Consider the following 19,673-nt stretch of genomic DNA (forward strand, 5'->3'; position numbering starts at 1 on the left):
CCAGTAGGAAGTGTGCAGGAGGCAGCTGATCGATGTTTCTCTCTCATCGATGTTTCTAACTCTCTATCCCTCTCCCTTCCTCTCTGTAAGAAATCAATAAAATATATTTTAAAAAAATAAAAAATAAAACTAATTTTATTCTAAGTGCTGCACTTTACGGTCAAAGGCATACCACATACTAAACCTAATACAAGGAACCCCATTCCCCATATACCATTTAAAAATTAAGTTTGATTACATTTTCTATCAAATCTGTTTAACATTTTGAATAGAGTTTTAGTGGATCCTGAGACTGCCTGCCATCCTTAAATTATCAGCTCCAACTTCTTTTCTCCATGGTTCTCATTTGATGCTTTTTAGAGGGAGCCATGCATGGCTCAGCAGGATGAGGCGATAGATCCTTTAAAAGAGGAAGAAAATTATACCCCGGGGCTTAGCAGGCCTAATAATAGGGATCAGTGCTTAGTTCTTGACCTCTAGGTAGTCATGTTAAGAAGCCTCTAACATTTGAATGTTTCTACTTTGCAAATTTTTATATTAAGTCCTTTCTATTTGTTACCACTTCATGGACTTACTTTTTTTTCCCTCATCCAAGGAGTGAAGATATATTTTTCCATTAATTTTAGAGACAGTGGAAAGGAGGGGGAGGGGAGGGAAAGTAAAGGGAGAGAGAGAAAACATCCATGTGACAGAGACACATCAATTGGTTGCCTCCCACACGCCCCCTGACCAGGGGGCAGGGAGGTGACCTGGAACCCAGGTATATGCCCTTGACCAGGAATGGAACCCAAGACCCTCCAGTGCGGAGACCATGGTCTAACTGAGCAACACCGGTCAGGGCTCATGGAGGTTTGATTGACATACAAAATGTTGTATATACTTAATGTATATAACATAGTGAGTTTGGATATAATACACACCAGTGAAACCATGGCTACAATTTCCTTTGGATTTGTTCACCCACTCTGCTTATAATATTGTGAAAGACAGAATGCTATACACTCTGTAAACAGCCTGGAAGCGACGGAGCCATTTTGTGTTGCTTACTGTATAAGCATGGGGAAATTCTTTAATCCTCTGGGAGTCCATTCTTTCCTCTGTAAGATGGGGTAATTTCAGTAATCTCTCAAGCCTCTTTTCAAAAACAAGTGAATGAACATGAAGCACATAGTAAGAGTCAGGTCCAAGAATATAATGCAATCATTATGAAATTCTGGTGAGTTATCCCTTTAGTTAAATCTCTGCCATTTTTTTGACTCTTTTTCTCCTCTTTTTGGAAAATTAGATAATGTAAAGATATGTGTTTCCCCTAAATATATCAAGTTAATTCCAAAGCTATGCTTAAAAAACACAAAAGCTACATAAAAAAAAAAAAAAAATACCTGTGAGAAAAGAAAACATTCAAAGGCACATCCCGAGGCTGACCAGTCCTTATCTTCACAGATAACGTGTCCTGGAGAGACACTAGTAAAGGTTCTCGCTTCATCACACAACTAATCAGATGCTTCCAAAAGTATTCTTGGCGCTGTCACCTGGAGGAAGTATTTCGGAAGGTAAGCTTTTTTCTTCTTCCTTTTCTAATCCTGTGTGTGTATGTGTGTGTGTGTGTGCGCGCGCGCGCGCGCGCGCGCGCAAGCGCGCACTCGCATGTGCTGGAAGACTTTACTTTTATTCTTATTTCAAATGACAATGTCAGGCTTTGTCAGGCAAACAAAAGTAGAGCAGTGCCTGGTTTCCATTATCCATGGATTGACATCTGATTTAGGAACAGTAAATGTCAATGCAAAATTGTACGATGTCAAAATAGAACAAAATAATATAACCTGTAAGGTTATTTGTTATGGGCTATACATTGTTTTTAGTCAAAGATTGAAAAGTATTTTGAGTTGATTTGTATGGCTTACTCTATTGAATAAATATCTATTGGGTGTTATCCTACTTGGTGATTATAGTTATCCTTTTGACACAGATGTAATTAAGATATTGTGTCATAAGGCTACTCAGGAACCTTTTTGTGAGAGAGATGGATACGAAACAAGGAGGCCAGGAAACACATTTGTCATTACAGATTGTGATAGGCTCCATAACATAAAGGATCTAGGGCACTTGAAAAAAAAAAGGAAGAAGGTATTCTTTTAATGGAGTGATCCAGAAAGGAAGACCAAACTCCTTTCCCACCTCAGGAAATTCCTCATTCCCCCCTCCCTCCTAATTTGTTTTCCTCCAGGGTTCTGAGCACCACTAATGCGGCATAGATTCTATTTGTTCTTACCTGTACCTACTCACTTGAATGCAACCTTCATGATGGCAGAAATGTGCTCAACACCTCAACATGCTGGCACATAGGAATTGCTATTCATTCAATAAATCAATGCATGAATATCAATACCTTTCTCCCTTTAGGGTATTAAGAATGTGGGGCAGTTTTATTTACATTTTTAAAAATATACTTTTATTGATTTGGAAGGGGAAGGGAGAGGGGAGAGAGAGATAGAAACATCAATGATGAGAAAGAATCATTGATTGGCTGCTTCCTGCATGCCCCCCACTGGGGATCAGCCTTGATCAAAACTGAACCCAGGATCCTTTAGTCCATAGGACAAGGCTCTATCCACTGAGACAAACAAGCTAGGGCTGTATGGTTGTTTTTAAATTAAAAACTGTAGAGAACAGTAGCACTCTGTGGGCAAAGAGGAACACAGCTATAGTAAACCGGAGAAGATTGCATTGTAACGTGCATTAGGGTATCTGTGAATGGGAACTTTGGAAAATAAGTTCTGTTGGATGAGTAGGAATTAGACATTGTACTTTAGGGCATTCCTAGGAGAAGTCTAGAAACAGTGTGATCAGTGGGGAGAGGTCCTCATCCCCACCACTTGCTGGTGGGAGTGGGTGTGTTGCAATATCCTGAGAATTTTCTGAGGCTCACATGGGCAGGTAATACGTTATAGAAAGCTTCATTTCTGTGCAATTATACCCCCGAGTTCCCTAGGTCCCATTTCCCTTTGTCCTGCCAAGAAAGAAGTAGCAGATTGTTTTCAGCAGATCTGAAATCAAAGCCAGTGTCCAGAGTTTCTGTTCTATGTCTCCACAGTCAAATGGAGCATCAAGCTGGCTGATTTGTGTTTCCAGTTATAGTCCATTGCGTGTGAGGTCCACATGGCTGTGGGCCATGCAGCTATGGAGACAACAGGGGAAGGAACAAAGCCAGAGGAGCATGAGAGCAAAGAGAGCCACACAAGAGAGGGAGCTTGTTTATTTGCTGGTTTATGCATTGCCAAATTGGTGCAGGCTTGCAATGGCCCTGCCTAGTCTAGCCAAAGCCATTGATCCCGAGGCTTGACAGATAAGCGCTTGCCCTTGTAACACCAACTCCTTGTGCATGCACTCATCTCCCTTTGATTGAGTCCCTTCCCCTGTGGTCTGCAGGGATGGGCCAGTGAATTGCAACTTCCTGGTGAAGCTACCCAAATAATAGGCCTAAAGCGTCTTGCCTTTCCCCTTGCTCCTGTTCTATTATTAATAACTAGCTAATTGCAATGGTATCAAGAGAGTCTCATTTATCAGTCCATGACAAAAAACTTCAGAGGTCAGCTTGTTGGTCAGGATGTGAAAGTTGTTGTGTTCAGGTTTTAGGAACAATAATTGAGTTTGTGCCTTATTGAAGTCAGGATTAACCTTGGAGGTTGAAGGTAGAGCATTTTTGAGAGCCAGTTCTCATGAATTGACTCTAGGAGATCAGTAAAGATCTGCAGATCTGAAACTCAAAATAGAAGAGTGAACTTTGAAAGGCTTTGGGTTAGGCTTGAAGTGTTTATTTTGAGATAAAGAGTATATTCTGACATGTGGCGTTACTTCTAAACAATAGGGTAACAGTGACAGGGAGTTAGAATATCCATTGGCTTGGTCCCATCATTCCCAGAATTTTTTGGCTCATGGTGCAAAATGTTTTCTGAGAGTGGATAAGAGTTAGTTTCATCTAGAAACTCTTTTTTTTTTTAAGGTACAACTATCATTTGAAAAGCCAGATGTTAGAGCCCAGATGCCCACCATTGAACGGCTCTCCATGTCAAGATATTTCTACCTCTTTCCTGGCAATTGAAAATCAAAGCTGTTGAGAGGTATTACAAATGGGAAAGTGATATTGGTGATGAGGTTCATGGGCTAATGACAGCCAATTGCTTGGGTAGTAAAGTTAATGCTGCCTATTGATGTAGTTTAGTGACTAGATGTTATTTTTTTCTCTACTTATATGAATCTGGATCCTCCTCATCTTGATAATCAATTAATCAGTCAGCCAATTAAGGAGATAAGCCAAACTGAGACAGGAAATAATAAACAATCAAGGACACAGGGTAGTCATCAATGAAACAGAAATGTACTCATGCTTCCATTATTACTATCTCTCTCTCTCTCTCTCTCTCTCTCTTCTCTCTCTCTCTCTCTCACAGTACACACACACACACACACACACACACACACACACCTACTGAGTTATCAAACATTGCCTCATATCCTGAAAAGCAAAAAAACACACAACAACAAAAACAAAACAAAACAGAAAACAGAGGAGATGACTGTGAAGGAAGCAGGATATTAGTCCTTTAAGTGCAGATATCACATTACTGACCTTGAGCTCCTGTTACCAAGACAGCATAATATATACCCTGGACTGTGATTCTTGTGTTGATGCAGATTCTGGCTCTCTGACTGTTCTCTCAATGTAGATTGCAGAGTCTGCACTCATATCCTTAAGTGCTGCTCTGAAACCCTTTCAAGCACCCATGTTAACATACATTTATTGTTTTTGGTAAATATATTTTAGAGTGGGTCCAATGAATTTAGACCCAGCTATTAATTTACTCACTCATAACAGCTTAATATCACACTGTATTGTAAGTGTATTGTTAATCTTTCTTTAAACAGCATAATTTAAATTATATTTTATAGTAAAGTTTATCTCACTACTTTACATCTTTACCCACCATCTTGTACTCTTGGTTTGTGATTCCCTGGTGGATGATTGCATAGATAGTTCATCAGAATAGCTTTCATTGCCTAATTAGTATAAGAGAACCAAATTAGGGGTTGAGCTCTTTGACTAATATTTATCAAGCACTTACTATTTTCCATGTTCTGTTCTAGAATGTTGGAATATACCAGTAAAAATAAACCGGAAGCTTTTGCTTCAGAAAGCTCATACTCTAGTCTGTGGAGACAGACTAAATACACAAACAAATAAATGTATGTCAGATAGTGATAAGAGCTAAGTAGAAAAATAAAGGAGGTTAAAAAGATGAAAGAGATTGGTGTTGTACTATAATGGATAGATTATTTAAGAAAGGCTCCTTTGAAATGATAAAATAAGTCAGAACAGAGAGTGGGCAGAGTCAGGTAGTGAACCTTGTGATTCTCTGCAGAACAATGTTCTAGCACCCCTGGGACCAGCAAGCACAAATGTCCTGAGGCAGAAATATGCTTAACATCTTTAAAGACCTGCCAAAAGGCAGTGGGCTGGGGGAAATGGCAGAGACAAATTCAGAAAATGGTGAAGAGTCTGGTCACATGGGCTTTGGTGATCACATAGTAAACGTTCTAAAGTTTTATCCTGAGTGAGATAGGAAACCCTTTGAGTGCTTGTGAACAGAGAAATGAGAACTACCTCAATTTCACAAAGATCACCCTGTGTGCTTTTGGTGAATATACTGTAACGGTCACAGAAGTCAAAGGAAGTGGCAAAAGCACATAGAAGAGGATGAAAGAGGAAAGATGGTAAGAGTGGATTGAAGGCTTCTGGGAATTACTGTCCTAACCTTCTGTATTTTTTGTTTTGTTTTTGTTTTTTCCTTCTTCAGGGAATTACAGGCAGTCCTGCCCTTCTTTACCAACTTCTAGAAGCACCTTTAACAGTATTGCACACCTATTTAACCATTTGTACTTAAATAAAAATCAAAACACATAAACTGTGTCTTTGGGTCCTTTACTAGAATTAGAGGCTAGAATTTCAATTAAAATGGTGGGTGAATGGAAATGAAGTGGAGTAAGCTAATTGGGTTTTCTAGCTTAGGATTCATAGAATACCCGCGTTTCACTGAGTGAAGACAGCAGGCCGTGACTTTCCCTCAGCAGTGGGGTGAAAGAGGATGGTGCCTAGATGGAAGACAAGGACTGTAAATTGGTCAGCTCCTCAGTTGTATACTCATCAAACCCACAGTAGAGCCAGGTATGGTCCAGAGAAGTTTTCTAATTTATTATTTAACCAACATCATAGATTCAGATAATATTTTTCATCAGTAAACTATTATTTTAACATATTATTCCCATATATCTTTCTATCAGTTTATTCACTTTCTTGAAGTTTTCTTTCCAGATGTTTTCATATTTCCAAACTTCAGGAAATTTTATTCTCTGAGAAGCTCTTGGATATTGTCTACAATAATTTGGCATTTCATTCAAGATGGGATGACCTTACTGTATTTGTATATGAACACAAATATCTTCAGATAAAAAACAGAAAGAGAATGGGGAGTGTCAGCAATGGGAGAGAGAATATTAAAATGTTTGGAAAGGTGAATATTAGTAGAGAAATTTTGGCACCATGACTATCAGAGCTACTAAGTGAGGATATGTACTACTTCTGTTATATACACATAAAATGTTAATGAAATATTTGAGTACTTAGCTAAACTGAATTAAAATAAATGTTCTCAGTTTCAAATATAATCATAACTGTTTAATTTATTAACACAATTATTAATATCAATATTTAATATTAAAATAATATGAACTCTATATTAATATTATTTTAATAAATGTGATTAATGTAAAGAATTTTATATATAAGAAATCAATTGAACCATCACAGCAACCCTATAAAGTAATTACTATCAATATCTCTGTTCTACCTATAATAAAGCAAAAGTATATAGAGTTTAAATGACTTTCCAGAAGTCACTCAGTTAGTAGGTGGATACACCATGATTTGAACTCAATTTGACTTTCTCTAGAATCCGAGTTATTGACCACTGTTCTGTATTGTCTCTGCAAAGCCATGAAAAACAGAAGCTATAAGAGTTCTGAATTGTAAGGTTTAACTGAATTTTGAATTGTAATGTTTAACTTACACTACAAAGATTCATAATGTTTATATTTCTGGACTTGGATGTCTGTGTAGAAACATGAGACACATCACAAAGATCCAAGAGCACATACTATAGAGAATTCATTCTTCTACTGTGTGATAATATTAAAAATCCAATATTATAAAGATTTTCACACATCTCCACACAGTTGGAAACAACACACACACATGCACATATATATTAATATTTCATATGCATATACTAGCTACATACAAATGTAAACATATAAAAACAAGAAGGAAAAAAAGTGAACTATGCATTAATCTTGAGAATTCAGAAAATACTGAACCAATAAGAAAATAGGAGAATGAAAATAGATATTAAAACACAAAAATCAATGAGATGTCATGAAACAAAAAAATTGAGCAGATCAAGAAAAGCAAAAGCTGGTCTTTAAAAAATACTAATAGCAGACATTCAGTAAGATTGAGTATGAAAAATAAGAATTAGTAGAAACACAATATAGATGATAAAAATGAAGCATAAGTACAAATAAACATAAATACAATAAAATTATAAAATTGTCTGCCATACATAATATAGTTAAAATTCTAGAAAAGATAAATTAACAAAATTAATCCATGAAGAAATAAAAAGCCAAATGTATCAATAAACATTAAACAGATTATTTTTTGTTATATCTACTGGCAAAGAAGTTAACAGACATAAATAAGTAAGTAAATAAATAAATAGATAGATAAATATCTTACAAAACCTCTAAGAAAGTGATGAGTTTAACTTAATATAAGTACTTCCATGTAATAAAAATAGAAGTAATCTCTTTAAATTCTTTTATGGGGCTAGTACAAAACTGATAGAAAACTAGAGAAGTTAGAAAAGCATAGATTGATTCTCAGGAACATTGATGTAAACACTCTAAATAAGGTGTTAGCAAAACAAATCCAGCCACATTTTTGTAGCAATAATTTTTAGCCAGTTAGTATTTTCTCTGGGAATATAGTTATAGTTGAATAACAGAAATATTTATGCTTGCATTACTCAAATTAAGAGATTAAAGAAAAAAAAACTATATCTTAAGATGTTTAGGAAAGCATTTAATAATATTCGTATTCATTAGTGATTTAAAATTAAACCTTAGATAAATAAGAAGAAAAGCAATTCCTGAATTAAACAACATGTACCTAATAAAAGCTTAATAGTACATAAGAATAGAGCAAAAACAATATGAGAAAATACAGGGTGTCCCCCCAAAATATATATTAAGACCTGATAACTCAATTTTGAAAATGAAATGTATTTTAATAAACATTCACTTTATAATTATTTAAAGTGTGTGTATACATTTTTGGGAAACCATATATATATATATGGTATATATATATATATATATATATATATATGGGTATATATATATATATATATCCTTATTTTTCGGAAATACTACAGAATTATCTATTTATATAAAGAGCAAGGATCCATAAGGACCTTAGGCTCAACCAAGCGGGTGGGGACTGGCGAGCAGGCTGAATGCTGTGAGGTTCCTGGTGGCCGAGGGCACAGAGAGGGAGTGTAGGCGTGTGGGTGTGTGCATGAGCTTGGACCCGAGCGACAACACACTCACATGCTCACACCCACACAGGGCCCTTGGGTGTGCCACCCACGCCTCCCTGGACTTCACATTACAGCAGGGATCCTCCTGGTCCTGCCTCTAGTGGGTGCGGGTGGGAGTCAGTCTGGGGAAACTTTCTTGGACTTGCTTGGTGCTGGGACTGGATGCATCTGAGCTCATGCAAGTTCCTGTTGCTGGAAGCCGATCCACCCTTGCTGCTTGATGCAGTTGCTGCAGGGAAGAAACATCTGCACAGCTTATGTTTCAAGGGACCTGGCATATATGGCATACTGTTCTTAATATGTTTACCCCCCCCCCACCCCCCCCCACCCCCCGCTTAACACTATGTGTTTTAAACAGGACCACCTCCCCAAGAAAGGTTGTTTCCCCAGGTGAGGATTTTTATCAGCAAAACCCCTTAACTAAGTGCCAGGCAGGTAGTTAATCGCTTTAACTAGGAACAATCACACTTAAGCTACATAATCTTTACTTAGAATAATCTCCTTCAGTTACTTCCTTGTAGCTTAATAGAACAATAGAGTAACCCTGGAATGGAGATAAGAAATGCCCTAACCTTTGGAATAGAAATCGATAGGATTAAAATCAACTGGTATAAATACAGATGTAACAAGACAATAAAAGACAGAACTTGGCTGGAGATCCTGGCTAGAGATCCTGGCTAGGTTGCTGATCAACTGAACGCTGTCTCCCTGTCATTCCTTCTTCGCTGACTCCGTCCACACCTTGGGGAACCCCTGGACCTGCTGGGGCTGGACCCCAACACCTGGTGGCCGAGGGTACAGAGCAGGAGTGAGGGCATGTGGGTGTGTGCATGAGCATGGACCTGAGGGACACACACTCACACGCTCGCACCCACACAGGGCCCTCGACCACGCCACCCGTGCTTCCCTGGACTTCACCTTCCAGCCTGGATCCTCCAGGTTCAGGACCTGAGGCAGCTCAAGTTCAGCAAGAGTTTGCAATTTGCCCAAGGTGTGTTGAATAGTTTTCTCTTAACCCATTTGTGGGGGTGTAACCTGATTTAAAACCAATGGACTAAGCACTTTCTAGAAAGTCAATTTAGAAATTTGGATCAAAATTTAAGTGAATTAGCTTTGGGCCAGGAGTTCCATTTCTGTGAACGTGTCCTAAGTAAACAGTCAAATAAGCAATTATGTTCACTGTAGTTGTTGATGCCAGGGGAAACCAGAAACAATCTGCCCCACAATAAAGGGTTAGTGAGGTAAACCATGGTAATGTCAAACAGTCAGGCATAAGACCATACCCATTAAAAATTAGGTCTGTACATCCAATTTGTTGACGTGAGAAGACGAATGAAAAGAAGGCCGTAGCCAAATATTAAGTGGAGGGCAGGGGAAGCTCAGAAGAGTGCAAGTATATTGATATGTATGTATATTTTATATGTCAGGGAAATAATAGTTTTAAAAACAGTGATTCTTCCCGAGTTCCGCAATTGTGAGTGTTAGCAAATTGTTTCAGGCGTGACAGGTGTCCCTTGGTGTCCCATACACACAGACATCCTTGCCTGTGGGACAGCCTGAACCTTTGCCACAAAGGCCCCTCTCTGCTGTGGCAACGGCCAATCAGACATTCCCTTTCATAGGGCTGGTTTCCTTTTCTCCTTTGCCCAAACCACGCCTTTCCAACAAAAGAATATTAACCAATCAATCCTAACAAGTTTGTTGCTGACTGCAATTTTTACAGAAAGCAGATGTTGCTTTCAAGCCTACCAGGTTGTAATTCAAAACTATTATTTATCTGTAACTTGACCATTTTTTATTCGCTTAAAATATTCAGGAGTATTTTAAATACATATAGAAAAGTGGAGAATAATATGACAAATACTTATCTATACTAATAAAAAGGTTATATGCTAATTAGATCAGACATCTTCTGGACATCCTTCTGGAAAAAACCATGGTGGTGGGGGCCGAGCAGAGGCAGTTAGCGGCGACCAGGCCAGCAGGGGGTGCGCCAGCGGGGACCACCACCACAATCGGGGGTGTGGCCAGCCTGCAAACCATTGGCAGCCCTTGGCCCAGACAGAGGTGGCACTGGGGACTGGGTGTGGGCTGCGCAAATCTTTTAAAAATAAAGAAAAACCCACTGGCACTCCGAGGCGCCTCCTGGCACTGGCTGCCCCGCCCCCACTCCCTCCCCAAAAGGAGCCCCAGGCGGAGCCTCAGGCGGAGCTGCTCAGGTGGGTGTGGGCCATGTGGCCCCAGGTCCCAGGCCCCATGTGGGTGGAGAGGTTCTCACCATGGTCTTTGTAGTGACTCTGTTTAATTCTGCTGAGAAGACTGGCAGGGCTCCCATGTGTTTGGGGGCAGCCTGTTTATGCTGGGACCCAGGTGTGCAGCTGCACACAGGCAGGGGGCATGTGCTGGGAGCGCGACGCAAGCATCATATGGACATTTGTGCATGAAAAGGTGTGCACACACCTTTGTGTGCATAAATAAATACCTGTTTCTCAGAAGCGTACCTGGAAAGGTGCTTTATCTGTAATAAGCAGTTTTCAAAATGTAATCCAGAGCAAGGGATCTGTAGCAAAAACACACACACACAAGAAAAGGTTTTTGATACTAAACACAAAGCTGTAATTGAAGTGTTTATGCCCAAATGTACTGTGAATCAAACATATGGTGATATTGATCATCTGGTGGGTGTTTTTGAAGAGTTTGGTTGATCACTTCTCATTTCACAAAAATAAAATAAAGTAACTAAGTGATTACTAAATATATACTTCTAAGGCAAAGTAGTTTACCCTCTTTTTGCACGTGTGTAGCACATCAAGGCTGTTTATAAAGTATAACTTGGATGATGTGACAATATGGTTGAGGAAGGGGGTGTGGCCGGTTGTTTTAAAAAAATAGGCACCTCACAGCTTTTAAGACAAAAGTGTTAACCTAAAATCTTCAGAAGGCAGGGTCAGGGGTCTTTTTAAGACCTTTGTATAAGCTTAAGACATAAAAAAAGCAGTGACCTTTTTAGGATGTGGCCTGAAAGAAACCTGTTATTTTCAGTTATTACTGTCTTCAAAGTAAAATAACATTTCTGCAGCCTTTTTATGTGAGGTATGTTATTTTCATACTTTCATTACAATATTTGAACTAGGTGGTGTCATTATTTTAAAGGAATAGTTTTTTCCTCTCAATATCAGACCTAAACTTTCACACACACACACCCCCTCCATTAATGTTTATTTGCAGTAACTTATGCGTCTGGACTCCAGGTGGCCTAAGCTCAGTGATTAGACAGGTGCTTTTATAGCCAAGGTCAAAGGCTCTTTCCCCTGATTAGCCCTTGAGGTGGGAGCAGCCAGAGGCTCTCCTGACCAGCATAGGGGAAGGGGGAAGGGGGAAGGGAGAGGAAAACCATTAGAGGAAAAGGAGTGGGATTGGAAATTCCCTCCCAACCACTCTTAAGAGAGTTCAAATGCTCTGAGCATTGGGTGGGTGGCTCAGTGAAGGTGGCGGGGCGGCGGGTAGGCAGACCGCACATGGATGGGCGAGGCAATGGGACACCATGCAATTTCGCATGCTGGGCCTCTAGTCTATATATATAAAAGCCTCAGCAACCGTTATGACCAAACAACCAGAAGACCGGTCAACCAGTAGCTATGATGCACACTGACCACCAGGGAGCAGATGCTCAATGCAGCAACGGGCCCCTAGTGGTCAGTGTGCTACCACAGCCAACCTCCTGTGGCCAGCCAACCGCCCCCCATTTTTCCTAGTGGCCAGCCAACCTCCCACACTTCCTCCCCCCTGCCCAGGCCTTCCCCCATGCTGGACCCTCCCCTGGCCAGCTGGCCCTGATCCACATCTATGGAGGCTTGCCAACCTCCTGCTGTCCCTCCCCCCAGCTGGTTCCTCCCCCTAGCTGTCCAGACAACCTGCCACAGACCCTCTCCCTGGCCAACCTACCTCCCTTGGTCTCTCCCCCTGTTCCTCCTCCTGGCTGGCAGGCCCTGATCAGCCCAGCCCTGATCTGATCTGGGCTAGAGGGCCCATATGGACCCTGATCACTGGACAAGCCTAGGGACCCCACCCATGCACGAATTCATGCACTGAGCCTCCAGTCTTTAAGTAAAATGTAAAAAATAACTGTATTAAATGTTGCATTGGACTTCCAAGAAAATAAAATTAAAATTAAAATGTCTGGAGCACAAGAAATCATTTACTCTGCCGTTAATTCCCAGTATATTTATACATCCTTCCATTATTCCTGGGATACATGATTGGATTCATTTGAAATATCTCACTGAAAATTTTTTTAAATCATTTTTTCATTACTGTTGGCATAGAATATTATGTTGGTTTCAGGTGTACAGTCCAGTTATCAGACATTCCATGACTTACTAAATGATAATTCCAATAAATATAATTCCAATCTGACACCATGAATAGTTATTAGAATATCATTGAGCCCTAGCTGGTGTTTCTCAATGGTTAGAGCATTGGCCTGAGCACCAAACGAATGCAGGCACAATTCTGGTCAAGGGCATGTACCTAGGTTGCAGGTTCATCTCTGGCCCTGGTCAGGGAGTATGTGGGAATCAACCAATCGATGGATCTATCTCACGTTGATGTTTCTTTTTCTCTTTCTCTCTTATCCTCTCCTCTTCCCTCTTCTACTCTCTCTAAAAGCAATGGAATAAAAAATCCTGAGATGAGGATTTAAAAAAACATTTTTTAATATAATATTATTAACTATTTCCCCTGTGCTGTACTTTACATCCCCATGACTATTCTGTAACAACCAGTTTGTATTTCCTAATCATTTCACCTTTTTCACCCATCCCCTAGCCCCCCTCCCATCTAGAAACTGTCAAAATGTTCTCTATATCTATGAGTCTGTTGTTTCTATTCTGCTTGGTCATTTATTCTGTTATTTTAGATTCAATTTTTGATAAATATATATTTATTGTCATTTTATTGTTCAGATATTTTTATCTTTTTTCTTCTTCGTCTTAAAGAAGACCCTTTAGTATTTTCCTTAATACTTATTTTGTAATGATGAACTCCTTTAGCTTTTTCTTATGTAAGAAGCACTTTATATGTCCTTCGATTCTAAATGATAGCTTTTCTGGATAGAGTAATCTTAGTTACAGCCTTTGATTTTCAGCACTTGGAATATTTCTTGCCCATCCACTCTAGCCTGTAAGGTTTCTATTGAGAAATCATTTGACAGTCTTTTGGGAGCTCCTTTGTAGGCAATGGATTGCTTTTCTCTTGCTGCTTTTAAGATTCTGTTTTTATCTTTAACCTTTGTCATTTTAATTATGATGTGTCTTGGTGGTCTCTTTGGGTTCATCTTGTTTTGGATGCTCTGTACTTCCTGTATTTGTATGTCAATTTCTTTCATCATGTTGGTGAATTTTTCTTTCATTATTTTTTCAAATAGGTTTTCAATTTCTTGCTGTCTCTCTTGTCCTTCCTGAACACCCATGATGTGAATGTTGGTACACTTGAAGTTGTCCTAGATGCTCCCCATTTTTTATTTATTTATTTATTTATTTATTTTCCTTTTGCTATTCTGATTGGGTGTTTTTTCCTTTTCATATTCCAAATTGCTGATTTGATTCTCAGTTTCATCTATTCTACTGTTGATTCCCTGTAAATTATTTGTCATTTCAGTTGGCGTGTCATTAATTTCTGCTTAATTTTTGTTTTGTTTTTTTAGTGTTTCTATGTGTGTGTGTTTTTTTTTTCATGCTGTTGAAGTTCTTACTAAGTTCCTTGTACTCACTAAGTTTCTACAGCATTGCTTTGAATTCTGTATCTGATAGTTTGCTTGCCTCCATTCATTTAGTTCTTTTTCTGGATATTTCTCCTGTACTTTTACTTGTGACCTGTTCTTTTGTTTCCCCATTTTGGCTGCTTCTCTAGGTTTGATTTTATGTTTTCTGTAGAGCTGAACTTAGTAGAATGGCCTTGTATAGTAGGTGTTATGTAGGACCCAGTGGCACTGCCCCCACAGTAACCCAAGCTGGGTGCTCAGGTACACCCCTGTTCAGTTATAGTTGAGCCTTGATTACTGTTGGTTGCCCTTTTGAGGACCAGCTGCCACTAGAACAGAGGAGCTGCTGTGCAGGAGGGGAACCTACAGAATAGGACTTGCTTCAGTGAGGCTTTGGTGCCCACTAAGTCTGCTGTTGATTGTGTCCCTTATGGAGTTCCGGGCTGTAATCCAGTGTAATCTGAAGCTGTTCACTGTGTACACTGGCTCTAGGGTCTTCCAGGAACTTTAAAATCAGTGACTGCCTCTGCCCTTCCTTGGGCCACCCTGCACATGCTACAGAACAGTCTGCAAATGGATGTTACTTGTGCTGGGCTTGAAGAAAGGGCACATGTGAACCAAGGCCAGCTACTGCTAGTGCTGGGCCTGGGGCCACATAGAAAGTGGTTCAGTGTGTGCAGAGGCCTGATGCTGCTTATTTGAGATTTTTTAGGAATGTCTGAAGCATGAGGCAAGAGAGGACACATTTATGAGAAAGCTATTGGAAATGACATGGGGGAGGTGGGGCTGACAAGTTGAATGCAGTGAGGAAAAGGGAATCACCAGGGCAGGGCAGACAGTGTGACAGGTTGATGGAGATTCAGGTATGGTGCCTGCAGACTCTCTGGAAGGGGCCTCAGAAAAGGAACAATGTCCTCTGCCAGCACTTCTTCAGGCAGAAAGCTTCCTGCCACCTCTCACTCTGAAGCCAGACAATTCATTTCCTTCCTGTAGGTCCCTAGTGCTTTTCAAGCTGTTGTCCCAGTGCTGGAATTCAGAACCAGTGAGTCCAAGTAGGGTTACTCACAGTCCCTTTAAAAGGAACTGCTTGGGACTCCAGAAGCCCTCCATCTCATTCAGCCACAATCTCCACTGGTCTTCATAGCCAGAACTAATTGGAACTTCTCCTCTTGCCACTGGATTCCTGGGCTGCAGGTCTTAGTATGTGGATGGGACCCCTTGCTTCTCAGTGGGGACCTCTGCAGAACAGATATCCTTCCTGATTTATATTTGCTGAATGTGGGAATGCGACCAGCTCTTTCTGTGTCTCTCCTCCTCCTCCCAGTCTTGATGTGGCTTCTACTTTAAATCCCTAGATGTAGGATTTTCATTCAGCTAGGTTTCAGGTGGCTCTGAATGATGCTTGTTCTGTAGTTAGTAGCAATTTTGACGTGGTGGTGGGAGGATTTGAGTACCACATTTACTTATGCCGCCATCTTGATCAGAGTTCCTTATTGAAACCTCACAGAATTAATAATAAATTCCCCACATTTGCAAGAATTTTGATAAATATATAACATTAATACAATTTTCTATTCAAAAGCCATAGAAGTAGAAATTATTTTGCTTTTTAAGCTTCTATTTGTAAGAGCAACAAATCTTACAAGGTACTTAAAGAAAATTATAAAAAAGTAGTTACGAGGTATATATGGAAAACTACTTTAAGAAATTATTGAGTGACATAGACGAAAATTTAACTAGCGTGAGGGATATGCCACATCATTAATAAGAAGACAAATAAATGTAAGATTTTTAATTTTCTACCCAAATAAATCTATAAACACAACAGAATACCAAAGAAAACCTAACCAGGTATTTTTTTGAACATGAAAAGTTATTTATACTCTTTGTTTAGAAGGTCAAGTAGTAAGACTATCTAAGAAAAAATAATTGAAAAGTGGTTGGGAGATTGCCTGAACACAAATCATGAAATCCCGTTGGCACGTTGGTTGACAAATAGATACCAAAAAAGCATAAAAGGGCTGGAAATGAACAATATAAAAAAATGTCATGTTGCAGAGGTAAAATAATGAGTGATTCAAGATAATATTTTATAGAAACACACACACACTCACATACACACACACACACACATATTGTACCTGAATCCATACACAAAAGAATATACCAGATGTAGTAATGACAAATGTAAATAGCAAATCTTTCAAGTTATTAGGAGAAAAAATATAGAAAAATATATTTATGGTATTTTGCTAGGGAAAATTTTTAACAAAATTCAGAAAGCACATTGCCTAAAGAAACAGATGAATAATTTGAATATAAAACTTTAGTGCACTGTGTACAATGTTAGACTGTGGTGATGGTACCATGAATGTAGGTATATTTCTAAATTCATCAAAAGATTTACATTAAATAAATGCAATGTTTTATATATAAACTAGTGGCCCGGCCAATGAAATTTGTAAGCAGGTGCGGTCCCTAGGCCTGGCTTGCGATCAGGGCCATATTCCCTGACTGCTTGCAGCCAGCCTCGCCCCCCACCACCATCCACCCCCAGTTCCAGGTTTGCCATCAGGTAATGGGAGCCTGCCAGGAGGTGGGAGGAACCAAGAAGTCGGCCATTCTACCCTCTTGTCAGGCCTGCCCCTGCCACAGGTTGCCCTCTGTGTGTGGGGTGACTGGTGGGGCAGGGACCTTGGCTTGGAGCCACCCATCCCTGGTTCCCCGTTCAAAATTGGGCGATCAGAGTCTGCCGGTCAGGGAAAGAGAAAAGAGATGGTCGGTACACCTCATATTGACAGGTTGAGCAGTCATTCTGGTCATGCATTCTGCCATTAGGATCAACTTGCATATTGACCTTTTATTTTATAGGAGAGAGGCCTGGTGCATGGTTGGGGGCTAGCCAGCCTGCCCTGATAAGGTTCTGGATTGGGGTGGGGTCTCCACTGGGGGGAAGGGGCAAGCTGGGGTGAGGAGCCTTGAGGGGTTTTAAGAACGGCCACACCCCCAATTGGGCTGGGACTCTCCACTGGGGGGTGTGGCCAAGATGAGGGATTTTCAGGCCAGCTATGTTCCTAATTGGGGTGGGGGTCCCCACTGGGGGGTGGGGCTGGATGGGGCTGAAATGCTCCCTCAGCATGTTTCTACTCATTGGTGTGTGGCCCTGGTTTGTAGAGAACCCTCATGTGAAATCCTTAAGGCATTTCAGAAATATATGAATAAATATAAATATATACAGGAAGCGATATACATGCAATTTCTGCTTTCTTCCCTAAAACAAGCCTTCCTGCACCAAGGGTCACAACATTGTGCTGCATACTGGATTGGGTAAGTAGCAACGTAAAAATAAAAAAACACTGAGAAAAGTCTTAGATTAAAATCTACACAGTGGATTTTATTCTAATGAAAAAATAAAGTTAACAAGTAGCCTACATCACAACAAGGAACTGGTGGTCCACGTGTCAAAATATAAGTTTGCTTTTAATAGTAAACTGTAATATTATAGCTCATAATATTTAATTTAGATATTTCCTGCATGTATGCACCCTCATACTTACACACACTGAATGTTTTAGTAACTCTGTGTTACTATTCTCTTAAGAAACTAAGGTAATATTCCCATCAGTATTTTGAGTAAATAAATTGGTAACTTTGAAAGACTAATAGGCATTTTGTTATTAGTCTATCTTCCATCAATCATATCTTCAAAATAAATTGTTTATGATTTTATTTTGGGATGAGCAATTAAACACGTGCTTACAAAGAGCAGTGACTTCTTTAGGCCTTCCTGTGCTCCTATGTCTTCAATTTTAACATCCTCCGTATTTCATGAATTGCTTTCTTAATTAATTTCTCCTTAGCACTTACCACACTCTCACACTATCCCAGTCACATATTGGTTTCATGTTTGTCTTCTCGCCTTGAATGTGAAGCCATGAGGAAAGGGTCCATTGGCTGTGTTGACTGAACGCCTGGTGCCTCGAGCAGTGTCTAACATGGAGTAGGTCACCCAGATTTATTTGCTAAGTGACTGAATGAATGAGATGCAGGAGGATTCTCACAAGAGAGAAATTTAACATGAAAACCTGCAAATAACTATCCTTGGCTATTTAATTTAGAAATATTTACATTAAAAACAATATTAATAACAAATAATAACATTGTGGCTCATGATGTGCTATGCAATTTCCACATTTACATTCATTTAATGTTCAAAGGTGTGGAAGTATGTACTGTTACTTGTTTTACCAATAGAGGAACCAAAAGCATGGGGAAATTCAATACCTTGCCCAAGAAAGGGAGGTTAAAATGCTATCAGACATCTGAGTCCAGAATCTGAGTCATTAGTCTCTACAGTATCCCACAAAACAGAGTCATCTGAAAAGAAAGTGTTAGATAAGAAAATACTTGATCCTGGTGAAAAATGTTTTCACTCCTAATAGCAGAGCTGCTTCTCAGAAACACATAGTTCCTAGGACATAGCAGATCTGCAGGATGGGGACATGGATCACAATGGTTCAACTTCTCCAAATGCTATACATTGAATGTATGTGTCCCTCCAATACTCAGATGTTGAAAACCCAAGGTACAAGGTGACAATATCAGGATTTGAGGTATTTAGCAGTTGAACTGATGATGAGGGCAAAAGCCTCATGAATGGATTTATGCCCTTAAAACAGATTCCAAAGAGCTAGCTCACCCTTTATGTCCCGTGAGGTCATAGTGAGAAGTCAGCAGTCTGCAACTGAGAAAGGAGCTTTACCCTCAAACCAACCATGCTGGCACCTGGTTTTGCGCTTCCAGAAGCAGAACTGGGAGAAATAAAGTCCTCTTGTTGATAAGCCACCCAGTCTGTGGCATTTTGTTACAGTAGCGTGAATGGGCTAAGACACCAAAGGATGAGTTGCTTTCCTGATCACACTCCCTAATGACTGAGAGATTCATTAGTGTGTGAGTTGAAGTGAATGCATACTTTCTCTTCACTTTTTTATCCTCTGGGCTGCACTCCCTTCCTACCCCAGCCTCATCCAGTGCTGGTGAAGGAAATTTTCCAAGGATGTACACCAGGAGGCACTCTGAAGGTAAGCAATAAGATTATTACTTCTGAGAAAAATAAAGACATGCATATGAATGAGCAATAGGTATTTCGTAATATGTGTACACGCCCTGCTGAAAAGGAAGGTGGAACATGCTTTCAG

The 19,673-nt window shown here is 39.8% G+C and overlaps 1 protein-coding gene across 1 annotated transcript in view; it reads left to right on the top strand.

Annotated features, from left to right (window-relative positions):
• LOC139018515 (uncharacterized) overlaps positions 1-5,963 on the top strand; it is a 32,013-nt gene extending 26,050 nt beyond the window's left edge. The window contains exons 17-19 of the mRNA XM_070427063.1: positions 1,444-1,553; positions 4,004-4,121; positions 5,856-5,963. Of these exons, the coding sequence (XP_070283164.1) occupies positions 1,444-1,553; positions 4,004-4,102 (209 nt within the window). The 3' untranslated portion in view covers positions 4,103-4,121; positions 5,856-5,963. The remainder of the gene's footprint in view (positions 1-1,443; positions 1,554-4,003; positions 4,122-5,855) is intronic.
• Positions 5,964-19,673: the final 13,710 nt, after the last annotated feature.

Source organism: Myotis yumanensis, unplaced genomic scaffold (genome assembly GCF_028538775.1).
Source record: "Myotis yumanensis isolate MYYU_CA2020_CCGP unplaced genomic scaffold, mMyoYum1.0.hap1 SCAF_10, whole genome shotgun sequence".
NCBI classification, from domain to species: Eukaryota; Metazoa; Chordata; class Mammalia; order Chiroptera; family Vespertilionidae; genus Myotis; species Myotis yumanensis.